At 35.8% G+C, this 18,765-nt stretch overlaps 2 protein-coding genes across 2 annotated transcripts; both read right to left on the reverse strand.

Annotated features, from left to right (window-relative positions):
- Positions 1-4,601: 4,601 nt before the first annotated feature.
- Positions 4,602-6,321, reverse strand: LOC103440680 (probable 2-oxoglutarate-dependent dioxygenase AOP1). Its single transcript, XM_008379370.3, has 3 exons — positions 5,901-6,321; positions 5,334-5,655; positions 4,602-5,048 (listed from the first exon to the last, which is right to left on the reverse strand). Exons 1-3 carry the CDS (start codon positions 6,272-6,274, stop codon positions 4,806-4,808), a joined length of 939 nt encoding a protein of 312 aa, XP_008377592.1. The 5' UTR covers positions 6,275-6,321; the 3' UTR covers positions 4,602-4,805.
- A 6,085-nt stretch (positions 6,322-12,406) lies between these two features.
- Positions 12,407-13,976, reverse strand: LOC103440679 (probable 2-oxoglutarate-dependent dioxygenase AOP1). Its single transcript, XM_008379369.4, has 3 exons — positions 13,549-13,976; positions 13,026-13,350; positions 12,407-12,841 (listed from the first exon to the last, which is right to left on the reverse strand). Exons 1-3 carry the CDS (start codon positions 13,920-13,922, stop codon positions 12,599-12,601), a joined length of 942 nt encoding a protein of 313 aa, XP_008377591.1. The 5' UTR covers positions 13,923-13,976; the 3' UTR covers positions 12,407-12,598.
- Positions 13,977-18,765: the final 4,789 nt, after the last annotated feature.

Below are 18,765 nucleotides of genomic sequence, written 5' to 3' on the forward strand. Positions count from 1 at the left end.
CAATTCGGTTGTCAGAAACTTTATTCATAATCAACATCACAACTAAACTAACTTTCCTCGGTTGATATGTGAAGAAAAACACTATAGCCGAAAAATCGCTATCAAATTGTCTATACAATCGACAAAACCAAGAATATCTCGCATTTCGCAACACTTTGTGAGAATTTCAACTTTCTTCCATTACAACCTTTTTGGGAAAAAGAGAAGAATACACTAAGATCACATCTCCTGAGAAAAGTACCAATTGAATCAAAGTTAACGGTTGAGCAATTTGGTATAAAGCTAATTGTTGGTGTTTGGAAAATTTAATCTCACTTCTGAGGTAGATGAGAAAATTGTCGTTAAGACCACAATGAATTCGTCAGGCTATGGAGGAAAGCTCGGGTTACAAAGGTTGGTCAGGTAGACCATCAATTCGAAGCATGGGTATTCACGGTTTTAATCGTCACATGATTGAGTTGCTAAAATCTAGGTACAATCCTAAGGTTTAGTCTTTCACCTTCACGGAAAAGTTTGAGGTTCCCTAAATAAGGTGTTTCGTTGGATAAATTCCTAATCGATAAGCTTTAGTAACTAAGTTCTCTCAATAATGTAGGACTCGTTCGAAAAGATGCAAGGAAAACTAGTGTAGTACGAGAAAGTGGATCGATGGTGAACCTCACTTCACCATTTGGTGATATCCCAGGTAAAATTTGGAGAAATGACACCAAAGGTATCACTCCCAGTCTTTCAGTCGTGCCATTAATTAACGCACATATGATATTTTGATATTGTTCGCTACCCTGAAACTATGAACCGGCATTCTCACATAAAGGTATCACTCATAGATACTAGTACCTGTGTCTGGTATCAGAAATCATACTGCCTGAATACTGGTTAACAGTTCATGGATATCGGACAATATCGTCAATTAATAGTGCCACCGTAGGTTGATTATAGTTTAAAGCCCTTTCAGGTAGATAGTTTCGGATGATTGGTAAGGAATTGGACCTATTAGGTGGTTTCATTAATTCTAGGGAAAATACTTACTACTTCGGGGATTTCTACTAACTGTAGGTATAACAACTCGTACGCCTATGCCTATGCTCATTGAAATGACATGTACATCACCAAAGGAAACTCTGGTAACTAGTATTGGTTGGAAAGTCCTAAGGCCGGAAAAAAAGAATTTGCTAAAAATCTAATTTAGAATGGACTTAAACGGAAGTCGATCTTCCTCCTGAAGATCCAGAACAATCACTAGTGCTTTTGAAAATATTAGTGCTATCGAGGACCAAAAGTGGTTGTCCCCTAGATGTTCTTCCATCGAGTGCTACCACTTTAGCACTAGGTTGTCGCTCAAGACATTTCTGGAATCTCGATGAAGGTACACTTCGTAGGAATTTTAACAAGTGGTATTTAAGCAAGTACTGCCAAGGAAACAAAAATATTCTTCGTTTCCTATCTCGAAATGTTTGGTAACAATGACCGGAGAATAGTGATGGAATTGATTGGTAAAGTCTTCGGTGGCACACAATTATCGATACATTAGCCCTGCTTCAAGGCTATCAACTTGTCTCAAATCGTGATTTTCCTTGGTACGAAGGTTCTTTATTTAAAGTATAGAGGTGGCCGCCGAAATGTTCTTTTAGAAGGTCAATAAGTCGTCCAAATCTCTCACAACTTAGAAAAAGTTAACACATTTTTCGTGCTCGACGAGGTGGTAAGATTCAAAAATTAGGCTCAAGAACCAAGAATGCTTACATCATGCGTGTGATGAGCGCAATACTACCCAAACTTATGTTCTGATACCAAATTGACGCACCCTGACTCGGAATGTCTGTCTGAACTCTAAATCGAGCTGTGCTAGCCGATACCAGAAGGGTGATGAAGTCACAAAGTGTAGTGATGTGGAAAATGTGAATAAATTTAAACCTAAGTGCCTAAATGTAAGAGTGCGCATGTGAGCGAGAATGAACTCATTTCACATGTGATGTCAGAGCATAAGTAAAGTACAGTAAAGGTAAAAAAGGAATTATACCGTCAATAGTATTCCCACAACAGTTTGCTAGAAATCCTCGTTGACACGATAGCTCAACCACTAAAACCTGGAGGGGCGAAAACAAGGGTGAGTGTGCCTAAAAATAAAGTTTTATAAAAACCTTTATGAAAACTTTACAACCCCTCGCCGTAAAACAAGTATAATATCCTAAACATACATACTACGTATAGTATGAAAATACTTACCATAGCTTGCAATATCTCAAGAATTCAATACTTGTAAATGAGCGCATGACGTCCATAATCACTTAATCTCGCATAAGCAAACATATCATATATAGTGCTCATCGACACATGCTGACACACAAGCTCATGCAGAGACAACAGAAATTTGCATCCACAATGTATATTTAAATGAAGTTATAAATAGAATCACAACATATATTACTAACTTGTTTCTTCAAAGATAAAGACTTGTAGTAGCAATCTCCTAAGACATAAATATGCCCCTGCAAACTAGTGCAATAGTTCGTGGACATCTATATTGCATGATACAACTATTAATCCAAGTTCTTGGATTCGAACTTGAATTCTTTGTAAAATGAAGTGTGTTTTTTCAGTGAAATAACAGGAAGGAAACGTTTTCAATTGATAATTACGTTTATGATATATAATGGCTTAACCCAACTGTTATAACTGTTAGATGCAGTTGTGACTGTTAACGGTTGCAACTGTTTGAGTCGGTAACAATCTTAATTCTTTCGGAAAAAACTGAATCGGACAACAAAAACGTAAAACCAAAACCAACTGTTAAATTTCCGAGCCCCAAGGCCAATTTTTAACATGTTAATATGAACAGAAGGGCTTTGGTCCATCGGTTAAGCCCAATTCTTGGTTAACAATGAGTGAGAAAAGCTCACCTATAATGGTTCTTTCACTTAAGTTGCTGGCCGATGAGGGACTAAACATCCCATAAGTTCCAACAAGTCCCCAATTACCCACCTTATTCTCAGTCAAGAAAGGCCACAAAGAATTGAAGAACCCTAAAAACAAAAAATAGATATTTCAATCATTTGCCAAGTAAACCCACCTACTTGTTTAATCCCCTTCTTTTTCAAATTATTATAATCCAGAGAATTAATCAATCGATGGATTTTTCTTCTTGATAAATATAAGGCTTTAATTATAGTTTGATATTGGCTTATGGTTGGTGGGGCTGTTGGAAGGCGAAATCTGGGAGGATACGGGGAGCGGGCCGGTGGTGGTGCGAATCAACCAGAAAGAAAGAACAAAATTTTAAAAACCAACAGACATGGAAGTTGGTGATTAGTATATTACTTAAGCGTTAATAAGCGTGTTCATTCTTATTGGTGACACATTATTTAGTTTACAAGTTTTGTCTCCAAATTTAGTCTTCCTAACATTACTTTTTTTTTTTCAAAGTGTTAAGTGGGTCCCATTTCATGCGACATCAGTATTTTAATGGAACCGATGACGTTGCCAAATCCTTTTCCTAGGGATCCCAGGGATCCCATGATCGTGGCCATTCATCGTGCGGTCAGAAATCATTTGAAATTTAAAATTTAAAATTAAATATAAATAGTACCTAACGAAAACTGACCGCATAATGTACAATAAACGGTCACGATCATGGGATTCCCGGGATCCCTAGGAAAAGGATCCGGCGAAGATCCTTTTCCGACGTTATGGGAGTCAATATGTGAGATAGGATTTGATTTTCGAAGTGTTAAGTGAGAAAATTTAAGTTTCTTGGAGCAAAGTGGGAATAGAAATGAGTTTTAAAGGATGGTGCCGTAGATAAGTGTTTTTTTCACTCTCACATGTAAACTTATGTTGGAATGCTTGGATAATTCATTAGTGTAGTTGTGAAGTGATTGCTGTTATTGGACGGGTCGGAGCGTATTGAATTTTCTTTTTCGTAAATAAAATGATTTTGAAAATATCTTATTTTTAGGGTTGATTGTGCTGGATTTTTTTTGTAGAAATCGATTGGACCTGCATAACTGGTATTTAAGTTAAGGATAGATCAAACTAGCAAGGGGCGTCGAGATCCTCAAGACTCTGTTGGGTTTTAGGGGAAACTTGAGGTGGTTCTTGAAGATTTCATGGTGCTTAACATAGCAAACATTAGTTGTTACATATTTGGATCACTCATAAACTAATTGCTCTCCATGAAGCCATTTGTGAAAATGTGTTGTAAGGTTATCCATCTTATTCATATCACATGTAGTCTTACCTTTAATAACAACAAACACTGCAAGATGTTACAAAGTACATTGAGTTATTCTTTAAAGCATTGAGTTTGACCTACTTTTTCTAAAGTGTGATATTATCATGAGCTTACATTTGAAAAACTATAGTAATTTCGTTATAAAGTATTTTTAGTTATATGTTTATCCAAAAACCCTAGCCAGAGAAGGGGGACTAAACGTCTAGGTACAATTTTTTGGTATTGTCATGGTTAAAAAATTTCTTCATCTGAATCAAAAACATATGACCCAACAATTTGGTCTAATGGATACATTCGTCCACTTTATACTTGAGTAGTGTCATGAGTTTAAATCTAATGGACAATATTTTAATCCAAGAAAAGAAAAAGATTATTAAAAACCACACCATAATAACTTTTTTATTTAGTAAAATCAAAGGAGGAATTCAGATCAACAACCCTCACAAGCTATATTACATTCACAAGAAAAGCAGCAACAAACCCACACTTAGATGCACAATAGATTATAAAAGCCAACGTTTCAGGGAGTTATTATGCAAAGTAAGAAGGCAATCCCTCTAGATCAAAAGAGATCTCACACACCACAGTAGGCTTTGATAGAACACTTCAATTTCCTTGCCTCTGGTGTTCGATCGAAGTCAAGGAAACTGAAATGATCAAATGGTTTATACAACAAGGGATGCTTCTCATCAATTAGCTCTTCAGGTACTTGTATAATCCCGCTTTTGAATGCGAACAGTCCTAGGGAGTATCTGGTTTTGTTCTCTTTCATGGTGACTTGATGATCACAAGAGGGTACTCTGTCATTGCTCCATGCCTGCCAAGTGAAAACAAGAGAAAGGAAAAGTGCATTGAGGCATATATTTGGGATTAAAAAGATCTATATTTGTAGTACGTTCTAATGTTATTTCTTCCCACTTGTCTCATCTCATGTTTGACTTTCTTGAATGATGAGTTCAATACCTAATTATGTATGACTCATTGTAGAATTTATATATGTACTAATAAATCAATATTCCAGTTCATAAATCAAACCAACAAACAAAAGATAAAAACTCTATCAATCACGCTTTAACTGCAAGAAATTAAGAAAGTGACCTACCATGAATGCATCGCCTGCCAAAATTAGAAAAGATGAGGGTGAAGGGTTCACATCAATCCACTGACCATCCTTTGTTCCAATCTGCAAGCCATTCACCTGATTTTGATTCAGTATGGATATGAAGGTCTTGTCTGTGTGAGGATGCAGTCCCACATTGGTTTCATTCTCTTCTTGTGTTCTGTACTTAAAGCATCTAAGCAGGTATGTAGTTGATTCCATGTGAGAGTCAAAAAGCCTCTGCACACCGTACATATCAAAAACCATTCTTGTCACCATTTGACTCAATTCTGCTACGAGCTTTGAGAAGGAATGAGCAGTTTCACTAATCAAAAGAATACAGAATTAAACCATAGTAGGCATAATATATATTATAGAAAAATATATGTATGCGGGATTCTTTTCCTCCCAATCTCAGTCAACGTAAATGCTTATACTGGCAAATTTGATTAGGTTAGTTTTTGCTTAGTCTGACAACATAAACTTTTGTTTGGGATAAATATAATATGTATATACTTCAAAAAAAGAAGAAGAAGAATTTAGAGTGAGTATTGATTTATCAAAATATACCAAAAATGGGCATTTCCTTGAGGCCACATGATGCTTGTGAAACCTTGAGCTCCTTCAACAGTTGTTGGATTATCGACCCCCAGGGATTCGTAGAGAGGAAGGAATGAATATTGTCCAAAATAGCTATGGTAAGGCCTATCACTGGTTTTTTGCTTTTTAGTTTCTAATGGAAGACCAAATAGATCTTCCATCGCAGAAAAAATGGAGTTGTGAAGTTCCAGAGGAATTTTATGGTAAATAGCTTCGAAGCAGCCATACTCTTCTAGTGCATCCTTGATTTCTTTGCATGCCAAGAGCCATGCATCTGTACCGGGCTTTAAGTTTTCATCAGATAAATCTATAACAGGAAGCTTAGGCTGAGTTTCTGACCCCATTCTGTCTAGTGAAATCTCTCTTAACCAACTCGGTATTGCGAGCTTGTTTGGGGAATGACTTATGCAGTGATATTTTTGCGACTTATTTATAGAGGTGCCATTGATGCAGTGATGTCATAGTAAGACAATTAGAACATATGTGGACAAATACTTAACCACAAAAATGATGATTAAATTAAGTTGTGTTGTACCTATGAACCGATCGATGGGGTGGCAATATAGTTTTCTATTTGGGTAATGTAGTAGCACTCAATTATATGATAATCCAACTTATTTCAATTATTTTTATGTATAATGATTTCAAAATCTTTTTAAACATATGATTTATCAATAATGTAAGGGGCTAATAAAATTCAAACGCTACCAGAAATTACCAATTATCAATGAAAGTTTGCCCAACGAATATAATTTAGTCGGGTAAAGTTACTTTGCCAGATGGAATAAAAGAACCTGTCAAGCAAAAGTTGTCAATGTTTTGTTTTTGTTTTCTTTTAGATGCTTTAGGCAACGAAACATTTTGAATGGCAAAGTGAACTTTGTCGGGCAAAGTTTTCGCACCAAGGGGAAAATTGGCATGTATCATGCCACCTTTTGTGCGATGAACCTTTCAAGTTTTGTTGGGTAAAGGTCTATTTTAGGTTTAGAGTTTATAATTCGTCAAGCAAACTAAAATATGTCATCTGGCAAAAATGAGGAATATTTTCGCATATTCAATTCCTTCGATAATTTTTACAGTTTGCAAATTAATTTCAACAACCCAACTGTCAATGTAGTTGGTATATACTCCAAGATGGCATATGCTAAAAACCCAAATGCAAGTTTCCGGGATTAGGTAATGGGACTAAATCCTTTGATAATTAGAAACATATCATCACGATTTAACGGTTATTTTAGCTTCATTTTTTATGATTTTTTACAATTATACTCCTAGACCTTAGAAGAATACAATGAATGAACTGATCATCAATTTAAAGTATTTACACTATTGGTTATCACAAAATCTTACATTCTACTTAATAGAAGTATAGAATAAACTCTTAAGTGATTGTTGAATCTATTGTTTTGACGGGATACGCAATCTACGAAACTAATTTCAACCATCCAACCGTCACACTTTTTTTTAATATAATACGCGTTCACATGCACCAAAAATCACCTAAAACAAACTTTCATGGATTAGATAATGGGGCAAAATTCTTTGATGGTTAGAAACGAATCATCACCATTTAAAGGTTATTTTAGCTCTGGTTTTGATGATTTTTGGCAACTACATTCCTCGACCCTAGAAAAATACAATGAACGAATCCAATCATCAATTTAAAATATTTACATTAGTGGTTACCACAAATCTTACATTCTACTTAATAGAATTATAGAATAAACTCTAAGTTTTGGTTGAATCTATTTGTTTAGACGGGATACACAATCTACGAAACTAATTTCAATGATAAAATCATCACACTTTCTTTAATATAGTACGAGATTGCATAGACAAAAATCATAAAACATTAGGTAATGGGACAAAATTCTTCGACGATTAGAAACGAATCATCTTGATTTAATGATTATTTTAGCTCTGATTTTGATGATTTTTGCGGGGATGCTAACTGGGAGTAAAACCACACACTGAATTGACCTGATCAAATTGGATAATCTTTTAACCACTTAGGATAAAAAAAAGGAAAATATTTGGTGTTTGCCTGACGAAATTTACAAAGTTCATCGGACAAGAATACTACATTTGTCGGGTAAACTTTCAAATCTTCCCCATTTTTTCCAAAAATATCATATTTTCCCCTATGTTAGAGTATTTGCCCAACGAAATATCATAAAATTTGTCAGGCAGAGTTATTTTCCCACCATTTATTTTCGCACAAAATTAAACCGGGTGGACATTTCTATGCAACTTTTGCCCAACGAATCAATTATGTCAAAATACACGTGTCACAATTTTTAAACCTTTGCAACTTTTATTGATATTTTACAAGGTTCTAAAAAACGCTAGGCGCTAGTCGGGCGGCGGGCTAGCGCCTAGCGCCTAGGCGGCTAGGCGGTGCCTAGGCGGCCTAGGCGGATTTAGGTAAATTTTTTGTATATCTTGTAAATAAGTGCATATTGACACCTAAAAAAAACTATACTTGTATGGATAATAAAATAATGATAAAATGCAAATTAGATACACTATTTCCATAAGTATTGGATGAACTTGTAGTAAATTCATCATTTGCAAATTAGATACACCATTTCCATAAGTATACCACCATGAAACCAAAAAAGAAAAAAGCACGCAATTAATAAAAAATAAAAAATAAAAAAACCTCCTAGGACCGCCTAGGACCGCCTAGGGCCGCCTAGGACCGCCTAGGACCACCTAGGGCCGCCTAGGACCGCCTAGCCCGCCTAACCCACCTAGCCGCCTAGCCCGCCTAGGTGGCCGCCTAGGCCCAACCCGATTTTTCCTCCCGATTTGCCCAAAATCACCTCGGTTGGTGCCCGCCCAGCGCCTAGGTGCCGCCTAGGCGGCCGCCTAGGCCGTTTTTTAGAACACTGATATTTTATATCAGCCGAGAATCTTCTTCTTTGTCCTTTGTGCCTTTGCTGATATATCTATATATGCTTTCGCTCTCTCTATGCTCTCTCTCTCTGCCCCAAAGGTATGTTTGCTCATCTCTTTGATTTATATTAGTTGCATGTGCAAAATCTTGGGTTTTGATGTATTGGTAGGAAAATTGTGAAAATTGTGAAAATTGTGAAATAGTGAAAATTAGGAAATGTTGGAAACTTTTAATATTGTAGGAAATATTAGAAATTTTTTAATTTGAATAGGAAATATTAGAAATTTGAAGGAAATACTAGAAATTTGTAGGAAACCTTAGTAATTTGAAGGAAATATTTTAAATTTGTAGGAAATATTAGAAGTTTGATGGAAATACTAGAAATTTGTAGGAAACATTTGTAATTAGTAGGAAATATTTGAAATTTTTTAATTAGTAGGAAATATTAGAAATTTGAAGGATATACTAGAAATTTGTAGGACATTTGTACTTTGTAGGCAATATTAGAATTTTGTAAAGTAATAGGGAATATTAGAAATGTTTTGTAATTTGTATGTATTTTTTGAAATAATGTCATTTAATAAAATATTTAGAAATTAATGCGATTTATTAGAATTAAGTTAAATTTTTTTTTTTTGTAAATTAGTATTTCTTTATTGTGATTATGTTTTATAGATGACATTGCAGTTGGTCACCTATGGACGCTGCTTTACCTCTTGTTAGAGAAGGTGGCCGCAACCGATTGTGACGTCGCAGAGACTAGTAGTACCCAGGCGGCCACAACAAAGTTGGCGAGCTGGTCTACTTCATTAGCTTCATTAGTCTGGAATCCCCGATCTGCTTGCCGTATTGATAGCCGGAAACAACCCTGCTCTATGCTAGCCTCAACACCCCCTTGTGACGTCGCGGAGGTGATGCCGATTAGGCGGCAATGCCCCCTAAGGGAAACAGAGAACTCCTAGCCGGAGGTGAGAAGAAGGTTAAAACATAGGGAATCTATAGAGGCTTGTCCTCAAACCGAACCACCGCATAATGCAAGCCAAGATTGTGATCATTTATGACCCTTGACATCGGCGCGCGGACCTAAAAGTCTACAATATGTTGGTTTTATTAGAAGAACACCTTTATTATGTCCATATAAAGGAGTTATTGCACTAGTTTTGAATTTGGAGCAAAACCATATTTTTGATAGCACTCAAGGGATTAGTGTGAGAGAAAATTGTAAGGGCAAAGTGTATGGGAGAAAACAAAAGAGATAAGAGTGTATTTCTTGTTCTTGTTCTTTCAAGTTTTTCGTCAAGTCTTAATACTAGAGACTTGGCAAGATTTGTCACTGTACTCATTGTTGATATAGTGAAAAGATTGTTGTTGATGTCCCGTAGACGTAGGCACTTATCGGCGAACCACGTTAATTCTTGGTGTGATTTATCTTGGTTTTTTTTTTCAATTTTCCGAAATTATTTTGTTTTTTCCATTCTTAAATGCGATATTCACAACAAGCTCATGACATGGGAGCCATCATCCGCATCAAATGCCCCATGCTCCCCCTATATGGAGGAAACTCGCCCGAGAGGTGCAAGAGGTGATGAAGAAAGAGACTTGGGTAACTCTGTTTTTTTTTTTTTTTTTGTTAACTAATACACTTGTTTCTTTTGTCTATTTCAGGTCAACTTCAATATCGACATAGAAGTGCGGGGTATGTTCGAGTACACAAACCAGGTATGGTTTGAGCAGTACAAGGAGTGGAAATACGAGCTACTCATATACTACCAGACTTGTTCATTTCTTGTTGAAGTTCTGACCGATCCACCTCTAGAGTTTGGGGAAATGAAAGACGAGTGGTACTAGCTCTACATCCATTTTAGAGCCTGCAATTTCTGGTAAGTTTTAAATTTTTTTATTCTCAACAGAAATCGAAGGCAAATAAGGGTAATCAGGAAGCGAAGCAGTATCTCCATCATTTTGGTTCTCAGGCCCTCACATTTTAGGTCAAGGAACGGCGTGAGAAGGGTTTGCTTTTCATGGAAGTTGACGCTTGGGGTGATACACATGCCAATTATGGCAACCAGGTGGCTGACGACATTTATGTAAGTATTCCATTCAAATTTTAGTTTCAAGTTCATTACAATTCAATTTTAAAAAAATATGATCGATAATTTTAATTGATTTCCTTTTTTTGTAAGCATCTATGTCACAAAAGAATGACGAGTATTTCACCAACCTCTTTCAACAGCAACCAAAAACGCCAATGGTGTAGTTAACACCAAATCCAGATGTGTTTCTACAATTGCTAATGGACGAGGTTGGGCAACAAAAAGGCCGAGAGCTTCGTGGCCCTAGGAGCGGGTCAAGTCCAAGATCTCAGATGATCTTCTTCCTCTAGCTCTCAGCCTCCAAGTGGGACGTCTTCCAGACTACAGCATGTGGAGATGGAGTTAGAAGCCATGCGCCAGCGAGGAGAATAATTGCGCCAACAAATCAAGCTCGGGAAAACGATGCACATGAGCGGGAGGAGGAGTTTATGTGGTATATTGATGCGATGGCGTAGGGAATGTAGCCTCTGACATTCACCTCCCTGATCTTCCAAACGACCTTCAGCCATCACCCTAGGAGTAGTTACTTTAGGATACTGTACATATACATTTGTACCAATATTTTAGTTTTAATATAACTAAATATTTTTTTTAATATTATGATTCCTTTAATTTGAAATTAGTATAATTAAAACTAATTTATTTATTTAAAGTACATAAAATTAAACTATGAATTTAAAAAAAAAATATTAAACGCTTGGCTAACATATACTTTCGTCGAGCATGTATTTTGTACCTTTTATTTATATATTTTCTTTCAATTACTTACCTGACGAAATACTGTCGTCAGGCAAGTTTTGGTTGTTGGCCTAAGTTGGTTGATGCATTTTGCTCGTTTCTTCGGATAAATGTTATTGCCCTACAAAATTCAAAAATACGTTGAGCAAACATTTGTGCGACGATTTTTACCTGACCAAAATTTTCCAGACAAATTTTTGTTGGGCAAAGATTTAGGTGACAAAAGCCTTATTTTGCCCGACAAAACATTTTCATCTGGAAAGGGTGTTTTTCATAGTTAAAGCTCAAGATTAGGGTTTTCCTATGTCTTTTCCCTAAACTAAACCTATGCATCATTCATTACGCAATTGTTGAAAAAAATGAAGGATTTAGGGAATAATAAGGCCCTTCTTGTCAATTGAATAGCTACTTCATTGTGATGGCTTGTTATGAGCCATGCTTAGATTAAGCTCTCCTAATTTCACAATCAGTCCTTTCAAAATCGTTCCTAGATACGAATATGCAATTCTCAAAATCTAGTTCTACCCCACATTTGATGGACTTTGTTTCAATCTTCCAGAATCCTAGATACGAAATATGCTATATATTCTCAAAATCTAGTTCTACCCCACATTTGATGGACACTGTTTCAATCTTCCAGTTTGTTCTGGTCATCATATTGTTTCATAAGGACTGTTGTTCTGGTCCTTAGTAATTAGTATATATATATCCTCCTCTCTAAATGTCAGTCTCTTGGTGTAATAGTATTTCTTTTCTCAATGTTTGGCAATGACAATTAAGAAAAATACTTTTTGCACACATATAATTAGCTTGCTCTTAGGAAATACAAATTTATTAATTTTCATATCCATAAGAAAAAAAAAAAACAAACCAAGACTTGAGATGAACACACAATATACCCACAGCTAGCAATATACTTCTTAGCTGCAAGGTTTAGTTCAAACACCACAGTAGGCTTTTATAGCACTGTTTGAAATATAACGATCTTGAGAGCGAAAGAAACGTAGTAGTCCAGGATGATCAAATGACTTGTAGCGTAATGGGCGTTCTTCATCGCCAAGCTCTTCGGGTACATGTATCTCGCCATCGCTAAATGCAAACTGCGCCAACGAGTATCTTGTTTCATTCCCACTCATAATAACTCGATGATTAGGAGATAATATCCTGTCATTGCTCCATGCCTAATCAACGACCAAACCATAAATGTAAATTATATATCTTCTACGAATTAAGAGTTAAGGATAACCTTAATAACATATAAATGATAATACATTAAAATCTCTTAATTTCAGAAATTGAGCATCCGTTAAGATTAGGGTGCTTGATATTTGATGTGTTATTTTGTCAGTATAATTAGTGACCTACCATTAGGGCATCACCCGCCATGACTATGAAGGATGAAGGTGGAAACTCAACTTTAATCCATTCGTGGTTCCTTGTTTCAACCTCCAGAGCATTGACTTGATTATTCTGATAAAGTACGGTTGTGAAGCTCTTGTCAGTATGAGCAACGAAGCCAAGATTGTGCTCATTTTCTTTGGGTGATCTATTTTGCAAGATCCGAAGAAGGTAAGAGATCGATCCAACATACGAGTCATAATACTTCTCCACACCATAGCTCTCAAATATCATTCTAGCCACCATTTGATCCAACTCCTCCGCCACTTTTGCAAACGCATATGCCCTTTCACTTAATTATAACCACCCAAAAAAAAAAAAAATGTTAGGACCATTGTAAACGATTCAAGGAAATGATTTATGCAACACCTCTGTTGGAAAATGATTTCCGCAAAACCATGGTTGTGCGGGGAAAATTTTTCCCACAATTTATTATGTAGAAGGATAAGAAAGGTGATCTTACAAAAGCGAAAATTAGAAAATTAATTACCAGAATTTATCATTTCCAGCAGGCCACATGAGCTTTGTGAATTTTTTAGTCTCCTCAAAATTGGTTGCACAGTCGATGCCCAAGCTTTCATGGAGAGGGAGTTTGGGAATTTGTCCCACATAGCCATTTAAGGGCTTTTCATATTTGTTTGTCATTTTGGTCTCGGTAGGGAGATCAAATAGTTCTTCAAGGGAACCAACAAAAGCATTGCGAAATTCATCAGAGATTTTGTCATACAACACTACAAAACATCCAAACTCTTCAAGTGCTCGTTGAACATCTTTGCATGCCAAGAGCCATGAGTTGGTCCCTGGCTTCAGAGCTTCCTTGGAGAAATCTAGGACAGGAAGCTTTTGCTCAACTTCAGAACCCATATCTTGCTTTAGGGTTTTTCGGCTACCAGTATTTTTACTGAGAGTGTATTAATAGTTGAGGAGGCCAGTTTTTTATGTTGTTACTTCTTGATCATAGTAATTTATTGGTGCAACTGTGTTAACAAGACAAATGATCAGGTGATGCAAAGACAGAAACAAATGTCAGTGGTTGCTTATACTTTAGTATATCCTCTTGGCATTATCTAGCTGATTAAGGTGGACGTCAGTATTGCACGACCAATATATACAAACATGCGTGTGTTTGTGTGTGCGCACGCGACACATCTAATCACTATAATTAGAGTTAATTACAGAAATACTTTCCCATCATTTCTGTTCCATCATTGTCAATAAAATGTCAACATCAGTTTAAAACAATTTCAGAATTGACAAGGAATAGCAAATCTAAAAACAATTTTAGATCCGGTGATGCAACTGTGACAACAAGACAAATGATCAGGTGATGCAAAGACAGAAACAAATGTCAGTGGTTGCTTATACTTTAGTATATCCTCTTGGCATTATCTAGCAGATTAAGGCGGACGTCAGTATTGTACAACCAATGTATACAAACATGCGTGTGTTTGTGTGTGCGCACGCGACACAACTAATCACTATAATTAGAGTTAATTACAGAAATACTTTCCCATCATTTCTGTTCCATCATTGTCAATAAAATGTCAACATCAGTTTAAAACAATTTCAGAATTGACAAGGAATAGCAAATCTAAAAACAATTTTAGATCCGTACTTTTGTGTGGAGCTGACTGATGTAGGATTTGCAAGGGGAATGGATTAGGGGGCTTAAAGGGAAGTTATGCAATTTTGCTGTCTAATGTAGCATTTGCAACGACAATGGATTAGGGGATTTAAAGGCAGTCATACCTATGCAGCTGTGCTGCCATGTGTGACAATGCTATTAGGCAGATAAGTTCAGTTAGGAAATGTGTACTTACATTTTAGGGAGTGATTCAGAGTAGTTAATGGGATAATGATACCTACGCTGTTTAGGTATAGGAATAGGAAAAATATATTATGAGAGATTTTTTAGTGTGACCTGAACACGGGGTGGTATATCATGTGTTACTATACAAATGATAGGATATGTGTGTTATATAAAAGCACGTGGTGTACTACTGGTGTTCCAGTCACAATAAAAAATTTCTCATATATTAGGGGAATTCAATTGAGGATTCACTGCATAATGGTTGGGTTAGGGGTAGTTGAACAGTACCTTCCTCTCTTCTCCTTCGACGGTTGCAATGATTGCAGCCGGACGTCTATGACTACCGATTTCAAAGGGTTTCGAATCTTGCTGCGGAAGGAGAGAGAGCAGCAATGGAGTGACCAAATTAAAGAGTCGTTTGACTTGATCAAGTCGTTATAATTAATTTCGCCTTTTTTCTCCTGAACTGGTATCTTACTCCAAATATACTCTTTAAACTCTTAGCCAATTTTCTTTCTAAACTACTATATATGAAGTGTCAAATTTCTGAAAAACCCTATCATCATATATATTCATTCACATTCCGTCCAATTTTCCGTCCAGAAAAGCTACATGACAGTCATTAATTTTTTTTTACTTTCCTATTGTTATTAATGTAAAGTCGGATAAAGACTTGGCTTTTTTTTTTTTTTTACATTTTCAAAAAGTGAGTTTACTTTTAAATTAATCAATAAAAAATATTTCATGTAAAAGTAAGGGTTAATCTCAGTTTACTACTCTGAAGTTTTGTGGTTTTCAACATTTGGTACATGAAGTTTTTTTCATCCCAAAGTCATACCTCAAGTCTTAATTTTGGGACAGTTTCATACACTAAGTTTTCCGTTAGAACTTCTGTTAATTGATGCACTACTACAATATAGGCTATCACCAGCGAAGCAAAAACCAACAATAAACCCAATTTCTATCGGAAATTTGGCAAAAATCCGACATAAAACAATGTAATGTTGGATTGGAATAGCGACACTAATGCTAGCGTCACGAAAGGGCTTCAGTTTTTACCCTTAATCCGCCACTACTCAGTGTCGGTTAAAAGCGACACTGATATTAACGTCACTTTAAAGCGACGTACACTTCAACATTACGTCGATTTAAAGCGACGTTCATTGGCAATTTAATTATAAAATATCCAGACTACTGTCGGTTTAACCGACATCGTGATAAAATTAAATAAAAAAAATATCCCTTAACCGATGTCAGATAACAATTAAATAAATAAAATATGCAAACTAGTAACAGTCTTAACCGACACCATCTTTGTTAATAATAATCAAAATACGCCAAAATCTGCATTTGTTTTCAATTAATTGTAACTAAAAAAAATTATATAACCAAAATAATAAATTTCAAGTATAGCCAAAACAAACATTAATAAAAATAATTAACAAGAAAAATGGTGCCAAAATATACAAATATTTTACATCTAACATTTCACATAATATACAAAAACTCATCCGTCATAACAAACACTAAATCCAACATTACAAACATAACATACAAAAACAAAAAGATAGTACGATCAAAGTGTCATATTTATCCGACAAGAAAGCGAACCAAATAAACTACTCAACCGAATCTGAGCCTGAATGTGGCATAGATCCTTCTCCTCCTTGAGATCCTCCATCTGGTCCAAAAACCCTTGTCAAGTCCACATCAAATCCACCACCCGCAAGCATTCCAGAAAACCCCCCAACTGGAACTTGAGGACAAAATCCAGCAGGAGCAACCATCTCGGGTCGATATACTGGCATTTGATAAGGCGATGGATGCTGCATGTATGACATGGGAGGCTGCTGCATATATGGCATGGGTGGCTGCTGCATGTATGTCATGGGTTGAGTAGGCATCGGATACATAGGATATGGAGGTTGCTGATTATGGCCAGAATACGGATATGCAGGGGGAGGCACTTTGGCCCGATTATTGAGGAGGAGGAGGCTAACTCTGGCCTGACTGTTGGGTTCCCGGGCTATATGGTGGTTACAGCTAAAATCTTTGGAGAAACAACGCAAACAATTGATTTTGCTGATTCTCTGATTGTTCAATCTTAACCTCTAGGTCCGAAACCGTTTATTATCATTTTCGTTCCTCATTCTCAGCTCATTATTTTGAGTCATCAGCACTACCATTGCACTCTTAGATGATCTCCTGGAGGAATTTGATGTAGAAGATGAAGAAGATGCATAGGACACCATATCAGGAGTCACCCCATGACCATATCCTCTGACTCTATTATGACTCTCAGGACCCATTGTATCAACATAAACCCGAGTCCTAAGTTCTTCATTATCCTCATTGCCCAACTCAATCAAAGTTTGCAAATTGCTCTCCATTGTTGCCTTGCATTACAATTTTTAAAAATAAAAATTCAAACAATCATAAAACAGAAAAATAAGCTATAGATAAGAAAAATTAATAACAAAAAAATATTAACACAAAAAAATCAATTACCCATGTACGTTCCAATGTTTCATCAATCCAACTTTTATCTTTTCGTGTAAGACATTCACGAAAAACTGTTACAAGATCTACCTCTTTACCATGCTTCTTCCGCTTTATCAAAAATAAAATTTCATACAAATAATTTTAAGCAAACCTCATATTAAAAATAAAATTTATAACAACTATAGATTATTTAAAATTAAGAACATTTCTTCAAAATTTACAATCCTTACAAATTCTTGCCGCACCCTTGCAAAAGATTTTGTACCAGTAGTATGGTTCATTGTTTTTAATTGCCGATTAATCTTGTTTTTTTCAGCAACCTCCTGAACAAAAAAAAAAGAATTTATTAGACAAATTTAAAGTTATAACTAAATAAATCATATACTGATTACCCTTGTTTTTTCTCTATTTCAGTATGCCACCAACTCAACCTACTGTGCAGGATTCACTTTAGGAGGAGGGTGGCTGCGCACCTCTTCTGCTCTTTTAGTATAATATTTTTTTTAACTTATTTCTATACTCTTTATGCGCATGCTCCGCAACTTTAAGCATCATATGGTGGATCATAGGCATTTTTACTATATCTGCATCTTCAAAAAAAATATTTCTCTACATCCATATAAAAAAAAATCAAGCTAATAAAGTATTACTACAATCTTTGACTTATCTTCTACTTTCAAGTAAAAATAAAAATATCTATACCTTTATTCTATTCCAGAAAACTTCTTTATCTTTTTCCTTAATCTTACGCCAATCCTTCGTCAACGGGAGATTGTGGGGGTCTCTAACCTCCGCTACTACATGCTTTGAAAAAGCACTAGCATTATCACTAATGCATTTTCCGGACAAATTAAACGAACAAAACTGTTTCGTCCATTTGGGAATTGAGGATCCGCACCTCTGTTGAGATGTTCCTTATTATCACAAAAAGAAAAAAATTAAAAACCAGGAAACAAATGTAAATTTTCAATTTAAGCATAATACTAGTTTAAACACAAACAAAAAAAAATTGAAATTAATAATAATTCATAAAAGAACCAGCTTCGAACTCCTCCTCTTCCAAATGAAGTTCCTCAGAACGTTGATCTTCACCAGAATTATCCATAGCAAAAGTTAGTGGAAGGTGAAGGAATATGGCTGAAATGGGGGAAATAGTAAGGCTGAAATGGGGGAAAGAGTAAGTCTAAAATGCGAGGAGAGGGAGTAAATGAGAGAAAGAAATGGAAGCATGGAAGTAATGGGAAAGAAGGAGGTTTAAATATCGATAAAATTTTAGCGTCGAAATATGAACACATTACGTCGGTCAAAACCGACACTATCTCTGACAAACTGACTTAAAAGTAAATGGCATCGAAATAATTGGACTTTGCGTCGATTCAAACCGACACTGTATCT

The sequence above is a fragment of the Malus domestica genome, chromosome 17, assembly GCF_042453785.1.
Source record: "Malus domestica chromosome 17, GDT2T_hap1".
In the NCBI taxonomy this organism is placed as follows: Eukaryota; Viridiplantae; Streptophyta; class Magnoliopsida; order Rosales; family Rosaceae; genus Malus; species Malus domestica.